General features: G+C 38.6%; 2 protein-coding genes across 7 annotated transcripts in view; one reads left to right on the top strand and one right to left on the bottom strand.

Annotated features, from left to right (window-relative positions):
- The window catches only part of Fancd2, an 88,743-nt gene extending 73,587 nt beyond the window's left edge, over positions 1-15,156 (top strand). The window contains exons 20-26 of the mRNA XM_070101535.1: positions 4,622-4,822; positions 6,455-6,555; positions 8,972-9,096; positions 9,509-9,707; positions 11,620-11,769; positions 12,828-12,995; positions 13,485-15,156. Of these exons, the coding sequence (XP_069957636.1) occupies positions 4,622-4,822; positions 6,455-6,555; positions 8,972-9,096; positions 9,509-9,707; positions 11,620-11,769; positions 12,828-12,995; positions 13,485-13,634 (1,094 nt within the window). The 3' untranslated portion in view covers positions 13,635-15,156. The remainder of the gene's footprint in view (positions 1-4,621; positions 4,823-6,454; positions 6,556-8,971; positions 9,097-9,508; positions 9,708-11,619; positions 11,770-12,827; positions 12,996-13,484) is intronic.
- LOC128701606 (hematopoietic prostaglandin D synthase) overlaps positions 13,462-23,636 on the bottom strand; it is a 29,788-nt gene continuing 19,613 nt past the window's right edge. For 2 of the 6 annotated variants that reach the window (XR_011394178.1, XR_008408946.2), the window contains exons 4-6: positions 20,233-20,353; positions 19,427-19,673; positions 13,462-13,627 (exon numbers count right to left, since the gene is read on the bottom strand). Coding sequence is in view for 2 of the 6 variants with exons in the window: in XM_053795401.2 (XP_053651376.1) it covers positions 19,485-19,673; positions 20,233-20,353 (310 nt within the window). In the remaining 4 variants the exon portion in view is untranslated. Of the gene's footprint in view, positions 13,628-18,348; positions 19,674-20,232; positions 20,354-23,636 lie in introns of those variants that run through there. The other 4 variants (XM_053795401.2, XM_053795402.2, XR_008408947.2 and 1 more) reach the window with 3 other exon arrangements.

The raw sequence follows: 23,636 nt of genomic DNA, 5'->3' as shown, positions 1-23,636 counted from the left end.
CATGTAAAACAATTACAGGCTTTCGTTTTACACTCACTTGGCAGGACGGTAGTACCTCCCTGGGCAGTTGCTGTCTACCAACCTACTGCCTACTTAAATGTTAAATATATTCGTTAAAAATTCTTGGTTTTGTAGGACCTATTGGTATATAATACAGTCACTTACTGAACAGTTAATTACAAAATTATTAGCCCCACATTGAACAGGAGTTATAAGTACAGTGGATCCCCGGATTTCATAGTCATCAGATTTCATAATACAGTGGACCCCCGCATAACGATATTTTTTCAATCCAGAAGTCTGTTTGGGTGTCGTTATAGACCGAATTTGTTCCCATAAGAGATATTGTGAAGTAGATTAATCTGTTTCAGACTCCCAAAAATACACCTACAAAAGCACTTACAAAAATACACTTAATTAATCGGTCGCGTTGGGAGCTGATTGTTATGCGGGGGTCCACTGTATTTGGAAATAGTAACTTTTTTTCATCAAAACATTGGATCAGTGATCGTCATTGTGCTCGGTAATAGTCATTCATCCCGAATGCATCCGCATGGCAACAGCGGCCCAACACTCAGTGTGCCATTGTTTATCAGCCAGTGAGCACAATCCCACGCGTTCATACGATACATTTCGTATTATTCCATTCTTTTTAGTGCTTGCAGCTACTAAATAAGCAACCATGGGCCCCAAGGAAGTTCCTTGTGCCAGCCAACCCTTTGGTAAAGGGCTGAAAGAAAGGGGAGAATGTGCCTTCAATGATTCTGCGATATGTATGATACTAAAGCAACAGGAGTCAAAAAAGGCTATAGTGCCAGCCAGCGATAAAGTGTAGCATTAACAGTGTAGCAAGTAAGTTAAGCGATTAATCGATAGAAAAATGACAGCATGAATCAGACTCCTCCAATGTTGTTGGAGTTATATAGGGCTACTGACAACACCGCCGTCTCTAGTGCCGCCACCACTACCACTATGTAAGACTTATCTTTCAGTGGCCCTTATAGACCCAACAACAAACAACCCAGCAACACTTGTCAGGTGGGGAGACTATCTTGTCCTGTCTCCCAACACTTCCCTGCCGCCACCACAATTCCTAACATATGCCAGAAACAGACCTCTCTGGAACACTTTTTTGAGCAACAGGGGTCAGTGACTCTCAAGCTGGTCCTAGTGTCATTAAAAAACAAAGAAGGGAAGTAACCCCAGAAAAGGACTTGGTACATCAAGTCTTTATGGAAGGGGATTCCTCTTCCAAACAATAGTAACTCCTCCATCCTCTTCCCTTCTCATCTTCCATACATCAACAATTCTTTAATAAAGGTGTCATTTTATTATTGTTTTATTCTGTATGTCTCATTGTTCTATGTGTAGGTAAATGTATATTTCATGTAAAAATTTTTTTTTTTAATACTATTGGGTGTCTGGAACGGATTAATTGGATTTACATTATTTCTTATGGGGAAAATGAATTCGAAAATTGTCAGATTCAGGTTTAATCACTCAGGAATGGATTAATTACGATAACTGGGGGTCCATTGTAATAGATTATAAAAAATAGAGTTAGCATAATTTTTTTTTGACATACCAGCTGTCTCCCACCAAGGCAGGATGACCCAAAAAACAAGAAAACTGGAAAGTTTTTCTGCTTTTACATTTAGTAATTTATACAAGAAAAGAGGTTACTAGCCCCTTGCTTCTGGCATTTTAGTCCCCTCTTACAACACACACGGCTTAACGGAGGAAGGATTCTTCTCCACTTTCCCATGGAGAAGTTATCATAACTTACTTAGCTAATGGTTAGTGGACACAACTAAACTCCAAGCTGTGCAGTATTCTGTGTTATTAGAAAAGCCAAATACAACACAAAAATTGCTCAGTTGGGCTGAAAGAGTTACCGCCTTAATCTTTTGAGTGTCCATTATGTAGAACTACATCATGAGATCAGCTGACTCAGATAAGGTGTGAACAGTAAATTTTGACCTAGATATGAAAGAATGGGTCTGAGATGAGTGTGCACAGTATAAAAAAATATCCTGCCCTGCATGGTGCATGATGGGAAAAGCAAGACTCTTACCTTGAGTTTAGTTTAAAATAACAAATTTGAGGGGTTTTCTAAAGTGATTATTTTGGGTTTATTGGCTGTTTCTTGGTATCATTTGATAGAATGGAAGACATTCTACTGAAATAGAGATGACTTTAGGTGGTTCCTAGACTGGAAGTAGGTTGAAATCAGCCTCAAAATAGCAGAAATATTTAGTTTTTGTTAATTCCTACAGATGGGTTAGGTTTTCTCTGCATCCTCAGATCTGTTTTAAGGGTTTTTACTAGGTCTGATTCAATTATTGGGATGCCATAAGCCATGACAAATCATTTCTGGATTTTTTTTTCTTTCAACAAGTCAGCCATCTCCCACCGAGGCAGGGTGACCCAAAGAGAAAGAAAATCCCCAAAAAGAAAATACTTTCATCATTCAACACTTTCACCTCACTCACACATAATCACTGTTTTTGCAGAGGTGCCCAGAATATAACAGTTTAGAAGTATATATGTATAAAAATACACAGTATATCTCTCCAAACTGCCAATATCCCACACCCCTCCTTTAGAGTGTAGGCATTGTACTTCCCATTTCCAGGACTCAAGTCCGGTTATATAAAATAACCGGTTTCCCTGAATCCCTTCACTAAATATTACCCTGCTCACACTCCAACAGATCGTCAGGTCCCAAATACCATTTGTCTCCATTCACTCATATCTAACACGCTCACGCACGCTTGCTGGAAGTCCAAACCCCTCGCCCACAACACCTCCTTTACCCCTTCCCTCCAACCTTTTCGAGGACAACCCCTACCCCGCCTTCCTTCCCCTATAGATTTATACGCTATCCATGTCATTCTACTTTGATCCATTCTCTCTAAATGACCAAACCACCTCAACAAACCCTCTTCAGCCCTCTGACTAATACTTTTATTAACTCCACACCTTCTCCTAATTTCCACACTCCGAATTTTCTGCATAATGTTTACAACACGTTGCTCTTAGACAGGACATCTCCACTGCCTCCTTGCTGCAGCATTTACAACCCAAGCTTCACACCCATATAAGAGTGTTGGTACTACTATACTTTCATACATTCCCTTCTTTGCCTCCATAGATAACATTTTTTACCTCCACATATACCTCAATGCACCACTCACCTTTTTTCCTTCATCACTTCTATGATTAACCTCATCCTTCATAAATCCAACCGCTGACACGTCAACTCCCAAATCTCTGAAAACATTCACTTCTTTCATACTCCTCCTCCCCAATTTGATATCCAATTTTTCTTTATCTAAATCATTTGATACTCTCATCACCTTACTCTTTTTTATGTTCACTTTCAACTTTCTACCTTTACACACATTCCCAAATTCATCCACTAACCTCTGCAATTTTTCTTTAGAATCTCCCATAAGCACAGTATCATCAGCAAAAAGTAACTGTGTCATTTCCCATTTTGTATTTAATTCCCTATAATTTAATCCCACCCCTCTCCTGAACACCCTAGCATTTACTTCTTTTACAACCCCATCTATAAATATATTAAACAACCATGGTGACATTACACATCCCTGTCTAAGACCTACTTTTACCGGGAGGTAGTCTCCCTCTCTTCTACACACCCTAACCTGAGCCTCGCTATCCTCATAAAAACTCGTTACAGCATTTAGTAACTTACCACCTATTCCATACACTTGCAACATCTGCCACATTGCTCCCCTATCCACTCTATCATATGCCTTTTCTAAATCCATAAATGCAATAAAAACTTCCCTACCGTTATCTAAATACTGCTGGATATATTTTATTATTTGAGAAATAGGGAAGGCATGGGTAATACAGGAGAGGCTTGAGGACATGATTATTGTATAGACAAAATGTTGTTTTAGTGCCTGGAATGTTTACAGTGTTTATTTTAAAAATATGAATATAGGTATTTTTAAACTGAAATTTGTTTAATTTTGCATAAAATTGGCCAAATTACCGAATTCTGTGCACTTTATAGGGTTGTTTTGATAGTTGAATGGGCAGTTTCTTGTACTCGGTCAGTAGAATGGAAGGCATACTAGTGAAAGAGCTAACAATTTGGTCAAATTGAGCAATGGAATTGGCTTTAAATAGGACTCAAGCTCAGCAAAATTGCCGATACTTAAAATTTGCCAAGATCACTAGCTTTGCATCTGCGTAATTCTGTAAGTTTTCCATCAAATTTTGTGTATTTTGGCGTCATTACTTTCAGGAAAAGATTTCTCTTCTCTCCCATTTCAAAGGAATGTTGGTGAAAATGTTTTCTTTGGGTCACCCTTCCTTTTTGAGAGACGGCCATTGAGTTAAAAAAATATCTTTTACGATTAATGAGCTACCAATTCACATGAATGTTTCATTAAAATTGGGGCAGCTAACTTTCCATTTGGTCACTTATAACTGTATTAGTAGAGTCTATTGATATCACAAACAGTCATTAACTGATGTGAAGCTTTAAACCTGTGTGGACCACTCAGCACAAGGAGTAGGGGATTGATGGGAAGTGGTAACTGATAGTATGTGAAATATTAAAACTTGTAAAAATATTTTTCAGCTGTTCTGCGTATTATTGCCAAAAAGTTGGAGGGTGAAGTTGTGAGTGGAATGGGACAAGAAGAATTGATATCAATAGTTTTCCGATACATCTCAAACTTCCATTCATCTGTTGTCAGCATTGAGACTGCATCGCTCCTTGTGCAGACGCTGGTTGCAGTCACCCTTCTCCCACAACATGAAGATTTTAGTGACAAACTTGGTAAGTGAATAAAATTTAATACTGTAGTTTCTTCAATGTTAGTTATGTAAACAGTGTTACTGTACATTATCTAAAGAAATCAGTACTTAACAACCTTTTACAAATGTAGACTCCTACATATATTATTTCTGAGTAATATTAAAGGACCAGGACATATTCAGTTTTTGGACATTGCATGTAAAATAAAGTAATTTTTTTTACACAACCCTTTCCTACCAAGGCAGGGCAACCCAAAGAAGGGAAAACATTCACTATAACTTACTCCCTTGCTGTCTTTCCGGAAGAACATGGACTTCATAATTATAAAGATGCACCAAAATGTTCTTCTCAACCCAATAACTCTTTAGTGCAGCTAACTTGTTTTTCCTGAATCCCCTCATAAATGTTACCCTGATTATACTCTTAACAACATGGCAGATACCAAAAACACTCCTCTCCACTCATTCTAATGTAGTATGCTCACACTTGAAACCTCCTTAACATTCTCCTTCATAATCTTGAAGTATCACCTGTATCCTTAGCCTCCAGCCACAGATTTTTTCACCTTGTTGGTCAGCCTAACTTGATCCATCTTTTCTGAACCACCGGATTATCTTGACAATCCCTCATTTTTCTGAATTGTGTTTCATACCACCACACTGTTTTCTAATTTCTTCACCCCTAATTCCTTGCATAACAGTCACACCACAGATTATTATCAAACATAACATCTTAGCTTCCAGCCTCCTACTTGTTGCAACTTTCAAAGACCATCCTTCATATCTATACAGAAGTGTTGGCACCACTATTCTCAGGTTTATTCCTGTTTTTGTATAAAAGAAAATTCACCATCACTCATTCAGTAGCTGTCTTGCCAGAGGTGTGCACATATCACAGTATGAATGACCCTCTGAACTAGAACATTGTCAACACTTTTTCTTCAGAATGAAAGCACTCAACTCACATATTGAGTGTGTGTGGTTCAGTCCCTGACACGAATGGAAATATTGGGCATGTTTCCTTATACCTGCTGCCCCTGTTCACCTAGTAGCAAGTAGGTACCTGGGCATTAGTTGACTGTTGTGGGTTGCATCCTCTGGGGTGGTATTATACCTTAGATAAGGCTGGGCTTTGAAATGAGCTGAGGTAGGATAACAGCTCTTAGCCTGTAAAACTGAGTCTGTGTAAAAAAAAAAAACACTATACCTCTCACATTCAGGACTCATGTCCAGCTAACCATTTTTCCCTGAATCCCTTCATAAATGTTAACTTGCTTCATAAAACCCAGGTGTTTCTGTTTTGAATTCTTTCTCCATAAGCCATGTGTGTCATTAGAGGCAACTAAAATGCTGGGAGCAAGGGGCTACTAACCCCTTCTCCTGTATATAATACTAAATTTAAAAAGAGAAACTTCTTTTTCTTTTAGGGCCACCCTGTCTCGGTGGGATACGGCCGGTTTGTTGAAAGAAAGAAGAAGTTTCTGTTTTATATTTTCAGTGGTATTTTTTTTTTCATATTTATAGTTATGTATTTTATGGGGATTTCTCCTATATGTATATATAGTTTTAGATACTGTATAATGTTTTAATTTTCTCTTTTCACATATAAACATTTATGATTTAAAAATAAGTGTGTAATAATATTTTGTTTCAGTGGAAGTTGTTGAAGATCTACTGAAGAGAGAATGGTATGCAACTGGTGGGGAAAGGGAGAAGGGAGCAGTGTTCAACCAACAAGTACATATTCTACTTCAGGTAATTATTATTATTATCAAGAAGTGCTAAACCACAAGGGCTATACAGCATAACAGGTAAAACTTCTTTATTCTTCTTAGGTTGTTGCAATGTAAATGTAGAAATGTAAAAAATACAGAAATATTTTTCACTCCAGAAGAAGGCCACGCAGACCAACTGACTGACATTAGTACAAATCCCATAGATTTTGAAAAAGAAATGGACAACATGCCCACTCGCTCAGCACCTGGACCAGATTCATGGAATGCTCTATTTATAAAAAAAGTGTCAAGTACCATTAGCATGAGCACCCAGCATTCTTTGGAGAAAGAGCTTAGATCTAGGTGAAATACCAGAGGCCTTAAAGAGTGCAGACATAGCTCCTTTGCATAAAGAAGGTAGCAGAGCACTAGCTAAAAATTACAAACCAGTAGCCCTAACTTCTCACATCACAGAAATCTTCAAAAGAGTGATGAGACAGCAGATTACAAATTTCATGGACCAGCATAACCCGAACCAGCATGGTTTTAGAGCAGGACGATCATGCCTGTTACAGCTGCTGAACCGTTATGACAGAATTACGGAGGCATTGGAAGATGACAAAAACGCAGATGTGATTTACACAGATTTTGCGAAGGCGTTTGACAAATGCAATCATGGAGTGATAGCACACAAAATGAGGTCAATGGGCATTATGGGGAAGGTAGGCAGATGGGTTTTGGGTTCCGAACACACACAACACAAAAAGTAGGAGTGAACAGGGCAAGATCCAACATCAGTGAGATCAAAAGCTCAGTGCCCCAAGGCACTGTCCTGGCACCTCTGTTGTTTCTCATCCTCATAGCAGATATAGATAAAAACACCTGGCACACTTTTGTATCATCATTTGCAAATGACACTAAAATAAGCATGAAAGTCACTATGGTAGAGGACACTGAAAAAGTACAGGAAGACATAAGCAGGGTTTTCCAGTGGGCAATGGAAAGCAACATGACGTTCAATGGTGATAAGTTCCAGCTGCTTAGGTATGGAAAGAATGAAGAACTCAAAAGAAATACTATATACAAAACTCAAGAGGATCACCATATAGAACGTAAAGAACATGTAAAACACCTGGGAATAATTATGTCACCTGACCCTTCTTTTAAAGACCATAACAGGACAAAGATCACAACAGCCAGGAAGATGACAGGGTGGGTACTGAGAACTTTCAAAACAAGGGAAATAATACCGATGGTGACACTCTTCAGATCACTAGTGCTCCCTCACTTAGAATATTGCTCAGTACTGATGGCCCCATTCAAAGCAGGAGAAATACCAGAGCTAGAACAAATACAGATATCATTTAAGGCTCACATTGAGCCAGTAAAGCACCTAAACTACTGGGAATGCCTTCAAGTCTTGAACATGTACTCATTGGAGCGGAGGAGAGAGACATACATGATAATATATACCTGGAAAGTACTCGAGGGCCTGGTCCCAAATCTGTACACTGCCATAACAACATACTGGAGTGAGAGATATGGAAGAAAGTGTAAAATAAACCCAGTGAGGAGCAGGGGTGCAGTGGGGACAATAAGGGAACACTGTATCAACATCTGGGGTCCCAGACTATTCAGCATCTTACCAGAAGATATCAGAAACACGGCTGGGAAAAGTGTAGAAGCCTTCAAGAGGAAACTGGACAAGTATCTTCACCAGGTGCTAGATCAACCAGGCTGTGATGGATATGTGGGGCAGTGGGCCTCCAGCAGCAACAGCCTGGTTGACCAGGCAAGCACCAGACGAGCCTGGCCCATGGCTGGGCTCAGAGAGTAGAGAAACTCTTGAAACTCTTCAAAGGTATATTAACGGTAAAGGTGTAGGTTATTGTAGTTACAGTGGCTACCATTGATTGTGGATGCTGAATACTGAAAACGTGCAATGGTTATGATTGACAAGATTGCAAAATACTGACAGAAATAGAAGTTGCAGTTTAAGTCTTTAGGGGGCAACATTTTACTCTGACTTTATAAAGCTCTCTGCAGAGTAAAATGGCTGAAGCATCTCACAAATAGTCACAATGTGGAGAGAAAACTTTTGATGATATTTCTGTCTATTATTGACCAAGTTGTGATACAATAAGGTCCAGGATGGACCAAAACATGATCTAGAGTTATATCTCCAAAAATTAGTTTGGCTGTAAAGTCTACCTTTGTTAATCCTGTCGATTTCCCAAAGTATTTTGTATATAGTAAACGTGTCCCCTCTTGTTCTTCATTTTGCCTCATTACTTATTTCAGACATCAGTCTAGATGCACTTTGTTTGGCCTTCTTAGGTTTTGTGTGTGTTTAAATAGGCAAGGCTTTTATAATAGAGTGCAAGTGCACTATTTCCCAACTCCATAGCTCAAGTCAGGTACAGTAATTGGAAATATAAGATTTTTTTTTTTTACAGGAATACTTGAAACAGAGCAAAAATCCTCTGTTATTGATAGAAAATATTTGCAGTGGACCACTAGAGGAATTTATGAGGGCTACTGGTCGTGATCCTCACTCGGACAGCTTCCCAACACTCAACAAGTAGGGATGATATTTAGTAAATAGTGATGTAAACCACCAAGTGTTAATTTCAAAGACACTTTTGACAGGGAAAATATTTGTATTACACATTTCACCCAGTGGGTGAAACATCTAATAAAGGTTTTTCCTCACTAAAAGTGCCTTTGAAATTACTAGTGATATTTGACTTGAGGTTTTCATCATTTAGGTTGGAAGAAAACCTTCCAGTTAATGTATGAAGTGCGTTGAAAACTTCAAAAGTTTGATTTTTTTTATAAAAACTACTGTATATATCTTTCACATGCTGATGATTTGTGCATTCCAGAATTCATCACTCATATGCAATATAATAATATATTTGAAGAAAATTGCTGAAGCATTGAATAATGCAGATATCCAGGTTAAAACTAATCATATTCTTGATCTCCTTTAGGGGCACCCTGGGAATATATTATCGCAATTTGCTGTCGTTCTTAGGGAGTGGAATTAAAAAGTCTCTCACAGCTTTAGGCTCATCAAGTAATAATATGCAGAAGTTACTGGTGTGGAACACTGCTATCAAGATATTTCATACATTGGTTATGGTGCTCAAGACACACAACTCCCGCCAGTTGTTGATTGCTTGCTTGAAGGTCAGTATTAATTAGGAAAACCAGTGAGTGAATAAATTAATGCCACATGGACCGACAATAAAACACAGAGTAGAAAGACTATTTTGGTCTCAAAGATCATCTTATTTGCCTCAGTAAGAGTTACTCTTACTGAGGCTGAGATATATAAATTCTCTTCACTCTGTTTTATTTTCTATCCATGTGGAATTTGCCTTTACATCAGTATCAATGTTAATATTTCTTAAAAATATGCAGTGTATTGTCCTTTCCGACTCAAATGTCTTGATTTTCTTAATTTTTTTTTTAGTTCATCTGCTAAATGCTTAGCACTAAATACACCTTCTAGCTAGGAAGTAACATGTAGCTCAGTGGTAGTATTTGGCTCACACCCAAAAGGCTCCAAGTTCAGTAGCAGGCAGGGAGTGATGTATGGGCAAGTCTTTAACACCTTTTGTCTCTGTTCATCAAGCACTAAATAGTTGAGTATCCAAGGTATAGAAAATTCTGAGTACTGTATTAAAATTAGAACATGTATTCAGATTTAAAAATTACAAATTAGAAAAATTTTCATAATTATTTAAAACAATTTGCTTCCAAGTTTCAGAGATTACTCTCTTCAGATTCACTTTTGGCTCTTCATCCCAGATTGAAGTTAGCCTTCAAAGCTCCATGCCTCATGAATATAGAGTATTTATTCTTTTGTATTATAGTCAGACAGATCATAGGTAGTAGGTTGGTAGACAGCAACCGCCCAGGGAGATACTACCGTCCTGCCAAGTGAGTGTAAAACGAAAGCCTGTAATTGTTTTACATGATGGTAGGATTGCTGGTGTCCTTTTTTCTGTCTCATGAACATGCAAGATTTCAGGTATGTCTTGCTACTTCTACTTACACTTAGATTACACTACACATACATGTACAAGCATATACGTATATACATACCCCTCTGGGTTTTCTTCTATTTTCTTTCTAGCTCTTGTCTATTCCCTCTTTTCTCGATGGGGAAGTGGAACAGAATTTTTCCTCCGTAAGCCATGCGTGTTGTAAGAGGTGACTAAAATGCTGGGAGCAAGGAGCTAGTAACCCCTTCTCCTGTATATATTACTAAATTTAAAAGGTGAAACTTTCGTTTTTCCTTTTGGGCCACCCCACCTCAGTGGGATACGGCTGGTGCGTTGAAAGGAAGAAGTCAGTCAGATGGAAGAAAAGGGGATAATCAACATCTTGGCTTGTGACAGAGCACAGAGAAATGTAAAAGTGGCAAGTGTAGACTAAATCTGAGCAAAAATTAAAAATTTGCCTATTTCTTAATACATATTTTATTTCTTTTATTAACACATCGGCCAATTCCCACCAAGGCAGGATGGCCCGAAAAAGAAAAACTTTCATCATTCACTCCATCACTGTCTTGCCAGAGGGGTGCTTTACACTACAGTTATAAAACTGCAACATTAACACCCCTCCTTCAGAGTGTAGACACTGTACTTCCCATCTCCAGGACTCAAGTCCAGCTTGCCAGTTTCCCTGAATCCCTTCATAAATGTTACTTTGCTCACACTCCAGCAGCACATCCAGTATTAAAAACCATTTGTCTCCATTCACTCCTATTAAATACGCTCATGCACGCTTGCTGGAAGTCCAAGCCCCTTGCACACAGATTTATGACACTAAACTGTTGTAATGGATTGCCTCTGCAAAGAGGTGAAAGTTTTTTTTTTTTGGGTCACCCTGCCTCAGTGGAAGACAGCTGATGTGTTGAAAAATATAGAATAAAAATCAATGATTCTGTCAGAGAGCCTAACTTCAAAAAGTTCTGTTTTAGAATGTGTATGACAACAGAACTTGTATATTAATAATCTCTCTACTTTTGCACCTCTGGATAATCTTTACTAACAGTGGGATGTATTTCATGCATGGTTTATAACTGTTACAGCATGCACGGTCTTTTTTGGAGCTCTTTCTGCGCAGTGCTATGCCCCTGATGGACACCTGCCTACGCCATCACAATCAGGAAGTGGTTACCCTCTTGAAGAGTCTCCAGGTCTCAACAAGGCATTTGCAGCACGTGTGTACACATTCCAAGGTAAGTTTGTCTCGTTTCCTCTTCCTCTGGTTATTTGTGAATTCAAAGAGTAAATGTGTGATATTAGAAATGAAGCTCTAAGCTCTAAGTGAAATGAAGCCCATTGAAATACCTCAAAAAAGTAAGTTGCAATGAAACCCATTGAAATATCCAAAGTAATATGGTTAAATTTGTGCATGTCAATACACATTCTTTTAAAAACCATGATTATAAGAAATAACTGTTTAACTTGAGGGTTAAATTGGGAATAAAAGAAAAAATGGAAATTGACATACATTGTGCAACATATAAACAATGGCAGAAGCCCTATTATTATTATTATTATAATCAAGGGGAAGCGCTAAACCCGGAGGATTATACAGCGCCTGGGGGGGGATGTGGAAGGCATTCAGGCTTAATTCGGGGAACTGGAGCACAGATCCAATTCCCTAAATCAAGAGCCCCTCACCAACATCAAGGAACCTTCCTTGAGGGGCAGAAGCCCTATTATCACTTAAGTGGGTTCAAGTAAAGAGGACTTTTTTGGACATTGAAGATGATATTTAACTTCATTCCATGGGTACTTAATTATGTTCCCCTTTACTAGGAAGTTCAAGTTTTCTCTTATGCTTAAGAAAATAGTGTGTTGGCTAGATATGCTAACAATTATGGTAAAAAGCTGTTCTTGTATAGAGCGAACCTTTATTTACAGATTTCTTTTTGATAAAGCTGTTTTGAGCATAATATTACCTCTAAAACTTGTTCTGGACAGTATTATTGTTATAATAAAACAGATGGGTTCTTTCTCCTATCTGCATGTACTTTATGTATTGAATCAGGTAAATTTTAGATTTCTACTTACATTTAGTAAACACTTTACTTTCCTACGTTTCTTTATCTTTTCGTTCTAACTCCTGTTATATTTCCTATCCAATTTACACACTTTGAGATGAGCTTAAGAGCTGAGGATTCCCAGAACCACTCGGATATTACTTTTTAAAATATTGTTGCAGTGATAGGCAAAGTATTTTTTTTTATTAATGAAACAAATTAGTTTTATGCTCTTAATTTCATTGTAGGTCATTCAGGATACAAGTTTAACTCGTTATGTCCCACTGGTCAAGAAGTTGCTAGAAATGTTGGTGTATCGGGTCAAGGCTATGCTGGCTCTCAACAAGTGTTGCAATGCTTTCTGGATGGGTAACTTGAAGAACAGAGACTTGAAAGGAGAAGAAATACTTACTCAGGTAATAATGCATTGGATGTTTATAATTATATACAAGAGGCATGTGTTTGAAAGTTAAATTTAAGTAAGAGCTAAGGTGTGAATGACTCGGCATTGGATATGGTAAAGAAAGGTTAAAAAACAAGAATCTGATATACCCCATTGTTCTTCCTATATTTAATTTGCCGTGCATGTTTCAGCATAGTATTTGATTAGGGACTATTGGATACACCCCATTTACCTTTAATATGGGTTCAGGATTAAATATCATAAGTGTCAAGAGTGTTTGTATACATTTTTTCTCTTTTTCAAATCTCAGTTGTATTTCCCACGAAAGCAGGCGACATGTTAACTACAGATTATAAAAGGACACTACAGGATAAATAAAGGATAATTCGTTAAGAACATCAGCAAGAAACAGCCGTAACTGTAAACTAATACTTTTTTTTTTTTTTTCCTCAATGTAGGGCTAAATTAAACCTCAAAAAAAATATTCATATTTATTTAACAGTCTGCTAGAGCAGAGGCTGAAGCCAATGAAGAGGAGGAGGATGTTCCTGATGATCAGTCTGATGTTGACCTTGAAGATGACGACGAGAAGAGCAGGACGTCGGGCAAAGGAGAAGAGGAGCAAGTATCTGACTACAGTGCCAGCTTTTAAGGTTACATGCACACATCAGAAATTCTCAAATTAATTTGTTGCAATTAAAAACAGGAAATTTATTTATAAACAATTTTAGTAGCAAGTATGCATTAATAACCTCTTCAATATCTTCAGGCAGTTATATTCAGAGGATGTTTTCTCACTCTGGGTGTATTGAAGATAATTTAAAGCATGAAAAATTGTGGGCTTGAATTTCCAGCTAGTATAAATTCATAAGCAGTTAATAATCACTTTAGAGTTGATCAAGTAGCTATCCACCATCCTTGTCTTATGCTTTAGGACTGTTCACCACTTTGTAAAGTGTCATTAGAATTTAAGCCGTACCTACCATTCATTACCAATTGGTAGGATCTATAACTGACAGTGTAGATGAACCAAGCAAGAATGTTACCTGTATAATTAAGTTGGGAGACTGGACATCAGAAAGTGGCAAATTTAAGAGCACATAAAATCCACTCAAGTACAGTACTGCAGGATAAAACAATTAATAGGACTTGAAGGCCAATTGGTAAGTATATAAGGGATCTCTCATTATTATCCTGAAGAAAATCTTTCCATTCTGAGAACAATTGCTGTATAGTCCTTGTGGCTTAGCGCTTCTTTTTGATTATAATAATAATAATCTGAGAACAATTAGGCTTCTGGACTCTTCACTTGAACTGTGGGGAATAGTGCTCTCATGACTGCTTTTATGCCAGCCTTGCCTATAGTAGCTTCACTGAAGCAAGTCCTGCATCATTACAAGAAGAACTCTTGCAAACCTGTCACATGCTACCAAATTGCTGACAGTTCAATATTGTTTGGTAGACTATGCTATCATAATACATCAACTGTTTACAACATCCCATTATAATTATTATTATCAAAAAGAAGCGCTAAGCCACAAGGGTACAACATCCCAATAACGTTTACTTTTCCCCATACACTAAGTTCCACCTTTACAGAGTATGTGATTTTGCACATGACTAACCTGCACTGATAAAAATACCTCTTTCCATTTTTAGCACTGTGTAGCAGTCAATGCTGATCCTTTCCAGTTAAGTACTTCCCAACAACATGCTGCTCTTACATGGTTCATCAAACCTGACCCCACAAATGGCTACACTATAGTACTGTACATAGTATTTTTCACTAAAATGTAAAACTATTTTAATAGTACCGAGTTATTCAATTAAGTACAATCTGCCTAAATTGTGGTACAGTATAATAGATTCATTTCTGTTTGTTTCAGGATTTATCAAAGTTTATTATTATAATGAAAGTGCATTAGAAAAGTTAATTGTTAGCACTGCCATTAAAACTAACATTTTTAGTTGTAAAATGCATATTCATAATTGGTAATATCACTGTATATACACAACGTATACTCACACTTGCACTTTTGTTTATTAAACACAGAATTGTACATGGTATATTCATATTTTTAATTAAACTATTTGAAAAAAAAAAAAAAAGTGATTCATAATTTGCAAATCCTTTTTAATAATTTTAGTTAATCAACCAAATATTCTTGAGCTTGGTCTTGTAATTCATACCCCCCTCTATTATGCTAACAGAAGCACTAAACCTATAGGGGTTATAATACTTGGAGGAATGAAAAGGCATTGTTTTGATAAAAGGGAAAAGCAAATCTAATTCCTTGGGTCAAGAGACCCTCACCAGATCAAGGAACCTCAAAGCTTTGAGGGAAAAAGGCCTTCCAACTCTTAAGAATTAGACTTACCCTTCCCCTCATTCCCAATTTGCTTTCCCATGAATCTAATATCAGGCTTTTTTTTTTTTCTCTCTAAGCATTATTTCAAAGTATTTTTTTTTTGATCCCCTAGTAAGCTGTCCCATAGTAATGCAACGTCTCCTTGTCTTCAATGGTGGTGCCTTGATGTTTGTGAGGAGTTGATCTAAGGGACTGGAGCAACCTTAACCTTGGATTAGGCAAGCCTGATTCACCTATTCCCAAGACACTGTGTAACATCTATGGGTTTAACACTTCCCTGATTATAATCAGGGGAAGTGTTAAACTCCTAAGGGTTATACAAGAATTGGAGGCAATCAAGTTTGATCCAAGGAAGGAGATATAGGTCCACTTCCTTCAATGAAGTCTATCTCACTGGTATCAAGGCACCACTGAGGGGGCTTGTGAAAATAATTTAATCATGTTGAGTGTTAAACTTACAGTATATGGGTCTTACAATGGCTGGGAATTCTGAGGTACTCAGGTTTCATGCAAAGAAGGGGATGGTAGCTTCAATTCTGTGCTTCAAGAGTCTTTCACTGGCATCAAGGCATTCCACTGAATGGCTCAAGGTTAAATTATCATTTTTTATTATTTATTATTATCACACTGGCCGATTCCCACCAAGGCAGGGTGGCCCGAAAAAGAAAAACTTTCAACATCATTCACTCCATCACTGTCTTGCCAGAAGGGTGCTTTACACTACAGTTTTTAAACTGCAACATTAACACCCCTCCTTCAGAGTGCAGGCACTGTACTTCCCATCTCCAGGACTCAAGTCCGGCCTGCCGGTTTCCCTGAATCCCTTCATAAATGTTACTTTGCTCACATTCCAACAGCACGTCAAGTATTAAAAACCATTTGTCTCCATTCACTCCTATCAAACACGCTCACGCATGCCTGCTGGAAGTCCAAGCCCCTCGCACACAAAACCTCCTTTACCCCCTCCCTCCAACCTTTCCTAGGCCGACCCCTACCCCGCCTTCCTTCCACTACAGACTGATACACTCTTGAAGTCATTCTGTTTCGCTCCATTCTCTCTACATGTCCGAACCACCTCAACAACCCTTCCTCAGCCCTCTGGACAACAGTTTTGGTAATCCCGCACCTCCTCCTAACTTCCAAACTACGAATTCTCTGCATTATATTCACACCACACATTGCCCTCAGACATGACATCTCCACTGCCTCCAGCCTTCTCGCTGCAACATTCATCACCCACGCTTCACACCCGTATAAGAGCGTTGGTAAAACTATACTCTCATACATTCCCCTCTTTGCCTCCAAGGACAAAGTTCTTTGTCTCCACAGACTCCTAAGTGCACCTCTCACTCTTTTTCCCTCATCAATTCTATGATTCACCTCATCTTTCATAGACCCATCCGCTGACACGTCCACTCCCAAATATCTGAATACGTTCACCTCCTCCATACTCTCTCCCTCCAATCTGATATCCAATCTTTCATCACCTAATCTTTTTGTTATCCTCATAACCTTACTCTTTCCTATATTCACCTTTAATTTTCTTCTCTTCAGAATCTCCCAAGAGCACAGTGTCATCAGCAAAGAGCAGCTGTGACAACTCCCACTTTGTGTGATTCTTTATCTTTTAACTCCACGCCTCTTGCCAAGACCCTCGCATTTACTTCTCTTACAACCCCATCTATAAATATATTAAACAACCACAGTGACATCACACATCCTTGTCTAAGGCCTACTTTTACTGGGAAAAAATTTCCCTCTTTCCTACATACTCTAACTTGAGCCTCACTATCCTCGTAAAAACTCTTCACTGCTTTCAGTAACCTACCTCCTACACCATACACTTGCAACATCTGCCACATTGCCCCCCTATCCACCCTGTCATACGCCTTTTCCAAATCCATAAATGCCACAAAGACCTCTTTAGCCTTATCTAAATACTGTTCACTTATATGTTTCACTGTAAACACCTGGTCCACACACCCCCTACCTTTCCTAAAGCCTCCTTGTTCATCTGCTATCCTATTCTCCGTCTTACTCTTAATTCTTTCAATTATAACTCTACCATACACTTTACCGGGTATACTCAACAGACTTATCCCCCTATAATTTTTGCACTCTCTTTTATCCCCTTTGCCTTTATACAAAGGAACTATGCATGCTCTCTGCCAATCCCTAGGTACCTTACCCTCTTCCATACATTTATTAAATAATTGCACCAACCACTCCAAAACTATATCCCCACCTGCTTTTAACATTTCTATCTTTATCCCATCAATCCCGGCTGCCTTACCCCCTTTCATTTTACCTACTGCCTCACGAACTTCCCCCACACTCACAACTGGCTCTTCCTCACTCCTACAAGATGTTATTCCTCCTTGCCCTATACACAAAATCACAGCTTCCCTATCTTCATCAACATTTAACAATTCCTCAAAATATTCCCTCCATCTTCCCAATACCTCTAACTCTCCATTTAATAACTCTGCTCTCCTATTTTTAACTGACAAATCCATTTGTTCTCTAGGCTTTCTTAACTTGTTAATCTCACTCCAAAACTTTTTCTTATTTTCAACAAAATTTGTTGATAACATCTCACCCACTCTCTCATTTGCTCTCTTTTTACATTGCTTCACCACTCTCTTAACCTCTCTCTTTTTCTCCATATACTCTTCCCTCCTTGCATCACTTCTACTTTGTAAAAACTTCTCATATGCTAACTTTTTCTCCCTTACTACTCTCTTTACATCATCATTCCACCAATCGCTCCTCTTCCCTCCTGCACCCACTTTCCTGTAACCACAAACTTCTGCTGAACACTAACACTACATTTTTAAACCTACTCCATACCTCTTCGACCCCATTGCCTATGCTCTCATAGGCTCATCAAATATTGAATTCCAACAGACAGGCTCATGTAAGCAAGTGGAGTAATGTGATTTTTATTATTTGATGTGCTGCTAGATTCAGGAAAATCAGTTAGCTGGACTTAAAAAAAAGTCCTAGAGGTAGGAAGTACAGTGCCTGCACTCTGAAGGGGTGGGGATGTTGCAATTCAGAGGGTTATCCGAGCTGTGATGTCAGCATGCTTCTGGGAAGACAGTGATTGAATGAATGATTGTTAAAGTGTTTAATCTTATCCTTGGTCACCCTACCTTGGTAGAGAGACTGCTAATGCATTAAAAGAAATGTCAATTAAAAAATATCACTTTTTCCAGTTTTACATTTGTCCTAATTATAGGACATCTTTATTAGATATGTTTCAGTCTTGGGACACTGGTCATGCCAAATGATACAAGAGAATGAGAAATCACAGTACATATATAGTGGGAATGCAAATCACTGTTGAGGATCAGATGAAGGAACAACGTCATTTAATTACTGTCACATGGCAGCCGCGAAGCAGCACGTAGAAGTATCATGTACTAGAGTCGAGATTATGCGTGTATTTTCTATCTGTTCTATGGTGTGGAAGCTGCAATTAAGGAGGCAATGTAATAGCTTCTATTATCTGTTGTGTTCTCTGAAATGATCTACAGAAAAAATGACAGATAAGTGCCACTACAATGAAGCCTCGTAATAGTTACTTCCATCACCACCATAGAACAAAGGGCCGGTAAATATATCTCAACTCTGGACGTATGATATTGCTACATGCTTCGTTGCTGCCAAGTAACAGCAATTACAGTAGATGACCTCACACCATCTGACCTCTCACCAGTTACTTGCATTCTCCACACGAGTCCTGGAAATGGGAAGTACAATGCCTGCACATTAAAGGAGGGGTTTGGGATATTGGCAGTTTAGAGGGACATCTAAACTGTTGTATCTGAGTGCCTCTGCAAAGACAGTGATTATGAGTGATGGTGAGTGTTGAACAATGAAAAAAACTTTCATTATCATTCAACACTTTCACTATCATTCATACATAATCACTCTTTGCAGAGGCACTCATACTGTGCTTTCTCATTCATTTATCTCTTGGAGTGTGTAAGGTCCTAGGTCTGAAACATTCAGTAAAGATGTCCTATGTGTATGCACTTATTTATACTGCCTGTATTAATACACCTTTTACCTTCATATGTTGAAAATCAGTCCAAGATGAAATTATACGGTGTGCAAGTTGCAGCAAATTAGACTAGTCCTTCTGGCTCTTCAAACTTCTGCCAATCTGGCCTCTCCTCTATCCAGGTCTTAATGGATGGAATAGCCTTCACATGCTCCAAGAGGCATTTAACCTTTGGAGCAGCAGCCAGAGTCCCTGGCAGATAATTATCATAGGTGTCAAGGTATGCCGCCACAAACACATCCACCCAAGTCATCTGTGTGGATGTAGAGAGGGGTATGAAAATTTTGCACACTTTTGGAAGCTGGCAAATTTAAAACCTTTAAGAAAATAAATAATGTTGCATACATATACACATTAAGCAGGATTTACCAATTAAATTACCTTAGTATTCATCAAGGCTTAGCAAATACATTTTAATTATTTTTGTTTGCTATTCTGTGATCATTTTTTAAATGTATATTGTCATATTTATTAACAAGGAAACTAAAATTTAAAATTTTTAAAGGGGGCAAGAAAGCCAAAATGCAGAGCTTAAATTCGTAGCTTGTTTGGCGTTATGCTGCTACTGAATCTGTCTTCTGAATTCCCCAGAACTAATTATTAGTAAATATTGCATATAGTATATATGTATACAGAATGTGTTTTTGTAAAGAGTCCTGCCTAGGCTAGGAAGAAAAGTATTTCTCAAAGCACACTTTACTCTCATATTGCAATATTCCACATTCCTGCATGCATATGTGAAGGAGAAAAGTTCTTCTATTTGGTATGTCGAGATAGCCTTCTCCGTGAAAACCTTTTCCCTACCCACATACCTCAGAGGAGAGGATCCAGCCTTGCTTAGTGATGCGGGTCTCCAGATTCTTCAAGAGCTCTGGAATACGGATCTTTACTTTATCCCACATGACTGTCTTCTGCATCTCATCCTGTCGCATCCTACAGAGAGGAAGAGGGTTACACATAACATACAAATAAGATGGTTAATTTGTTTCTACAGATGAAAAGACCCAAGCTGGACAAGATATTTGGGCAAGTCTCCTTACACCTGCTGCCCATGTACTGTATTAGTTAACTGTTATGGGTCCCATCCTTAGAAAGGCACTACCATAAAAATAAACCATAATACCTTGGCTGAGGATGCTGCAGTTCAGAGGGCCATCTAAATTATGTCATCACACTTCTAGCAAGAGTGATGGTAGTGGAAGTTTTTTTTTTCATCTACCTCAGTGGGAGATGGCTGGTGGTAAAAACAAAACTGCTTTGCTTTTTTTTTTTATTATAGGAAGTGTATAACACTTCCAAGTTTAACAATTTACCATGAATATACAGTACTCTAATACAGTATTAACAATAATTTGTTGGAGTAATGGAGATAACATGTATGACCTTCATGGGTTTAACGCTTAGTTCCGAGTGTAATAATAATAATAATAGTAATGGAGATAATGTGATCATAGGCATATGCACCAAGGATGGGGGCAAGTTTTGGGAAAATTGCCTTGAACTGCAGATTTCAGTAAAATGGAACAAATAATTCCAATTTGGAGAAAAAAATAACTCAGTGAATTTTTTTTTTTTCAATCTACAATGGAACCTTGGTTTTTGTGATTAATCCATTCTAAAAAGTCTGATGAAAACCGAATTGTATGAAAACTGAAGCAATATTTCCCCTAAGAAATAATGTAAATAATTAATCTGTTCCAAATACCCAAAAATTTTAACAAAAAATACATTTTATAGAGAATAGCTATAGTTTTACATACAGAAAACAATGATAAATATAAATGACTAATGAAATGGATAAATGAACATTTAACATCACTCTTACCTTTACTGAAGATTCTCATTGACATATGGAAGACGGTGAGGAGGGGAGAGGGAAGAGGAGAGGCTATTGTTTGGAAGGGGTATCCCCTTCCATAAGGATTTCAGGTATCAAGGCCCTATCCAGGGTTACTTCCATTCTTTGTCTTTTACTGGCACTAGGACCAGCTTGAAAGTCACTGTGCCCCTGTCACACAAAAAATCTGTCCTGAGAGGTCTGTTTCTGGAGTCTCTAAGATTTGCCTAAATTGGGACAAGGTATTGTCATTGAACATGTTACAGACAGCTTGCAACCGCTTTGTTAGGGTGATATTTCTCCCCAAAGCTTTGCAACTCGCTCCACTTTGCACACGTCCTTAATCACTGAAGAAGGCACATTCTTCCCTCTCTTCCTCCTCCTCTGCAGCACTGAACACTGAAACAGGCCTTCTCTATCCAGTCTATATTTGTCCAACCTATTTTTATGTTACCCAAGTAATAGCTTTTATATCCTTTTACTCGTGTACGAATGAATTGCTCTACCATATTGTATTACTACTAATACTACAACTTTTGTCACTACTACTACCACCACTAGTATTGCACCTCACTCTGAGCCTTTATATACCCTCTGTGTCCATATACTGTTTGTATCAGCTTGACAAAGCTCCTGGAGAGCGAAACATTGCCACAATAAAATGTCACATTAGTTGCACTTGTGTCCTTTTAAACTTTACAGCAATTTCCTCAGCTGCGGTCTATTGCTGTTCCAGTTGAAGGTCTTGCAGCTCTTCCCTGTGGTCATCCAACAACTCTTCCACATCCTGGCCACTCACATCCAACACCACGGACTTTCTCAAAGACACAATAGATTCCACAATAGGCATAAGGTCCTCAAGGCCAGCCTCAAACTCTTCAAAATCCTTCTTGAGGATACATTCTGGCCATAATTTTCTCCAAGCAGAGTTCATCATCCTGGAAGTCACTCCCTGCCAAGCCTTATCTATAAGGCTTATGCAATTGAGGATAATGAAGTGATTCCTCCAGAACTCTCTTAGGGCCAATTCAGTGTCCGAGGTCGCTTCAAAGAGCCTTTAAACATTGCTTTGGTGTAGAGTTTTTTGAAGTTTGAAATGACCTGCTGGTCCATGGGCTAGATGAGAGGAGTGGTATTAGGGGGCAAGAACTTCACTGTGATGAAACTAAACTCCTCCAACAACTGGTCTTCCAAGTCAGGAGGATGAGCAGGAGCATTATCCATTACCAGGATGTACTTGAGTGGCAACTGATTTTCCAGGAGGTATTTCTTCACACTCAGGCCAAACACTTCACTGACCCACTCAATGAAAATTTGCCTTGTGACCCATGCCTTACTGTTAGCCTTCCACACCACACAGTTTACTCTTGATGACACTGTTGTTCTTGAACACTCGGGGATTTTCAGAGGGATACACCAGTAAAGGCTTCACATTGAAATCCCCACTAGCATTACCACAGAACAGAAGAGTTAGCCTATCCTTCATAGGCTTGTGTCCTGGCACTGCCTTTTCCTCCTGCATGATGTAGGTCCTCTGGCATTTTCTTCCAAAAGATGCCTGTTTTGTCACAATTGAAGACTCATTGGGGAAGGAGTCCTTCAGCCTCTATGTACTCTTTGAATTTATCAACAAATTCTTTGGCCCCATGTTTGTCCGAACTTGCAGCCTCGCAATGCCTTACCACACTTTGTATGAAAGTTCGCTTCTTGAATTTGTCGAACCAGCCTCTGCTGGCCTTAAATTCATTAACAGCAGCACTTGTTCCAGGCATTTTCTTTGTGAGATCCGTATGCAACGGCCTTGTCTTTTTGCAAATTATCACCTCGAAAACACTATTCCTCTGTCTTTCATTGATCCACACCAACAACTCAACATCTTCCATTGTTTGGATCTCTTGTTTTGTTAGCACATTTACCCCTTTCCCAACATCAGCTTCCTTGATTTCTTTTTCCTTTGCCAGGATGAAACTGATTGTTGATGCGGACTTCCCGTGCATCCTGGCAAGATCAGCCACAGGTATGCCACTTTCGTACTTTGCTACAAGTTCTTTCTTGAATTCTATCGTATTTCTCTCCTTTATCAAAGGGCTGGCACTCAGAACTTTCTTTGGCCCCATGGTGGCTTATTTAGCAGTCGCACTCAATAAACAAGCACAAAAAACAATGGATTATTACGAAATGTTTCAGATCAATACACAGGGTGATGCTCACTCAAGAAACAAAGGCAGACTGAGTCACGAATGCATGGGATGCTTTGTGCGGACGCTTGAGTGGCTGAGTCACATGGACGCGTTTGGTACGGACCATTTTCAACTCTACGAAAACCAAGCAGATATACGAAAACGGACAAAATTTAGATGAAAAGAGTCGTCGAAAACT

This window comes from Cherax quadricarinatus, chromosome 78, assembly GCF_038502225.1.
Source record: "Cherax quadricarinatus isolate ZL_2023a chromosome 78, ASM3850222v1, whole genome shotgun sequence".
In the NCBI taxonomy this organism is placed as follows: Eukaryota; Metazoa; Arthropoda; class Malacostraca; order Decapoda; family Parastacidae; genus Cherax; species Cherax quadricarinatus.
Note: the sequence above shows the minus strand (reverse complement) of the source record. Positions and strands in the feature narration are given on the sequence as shown.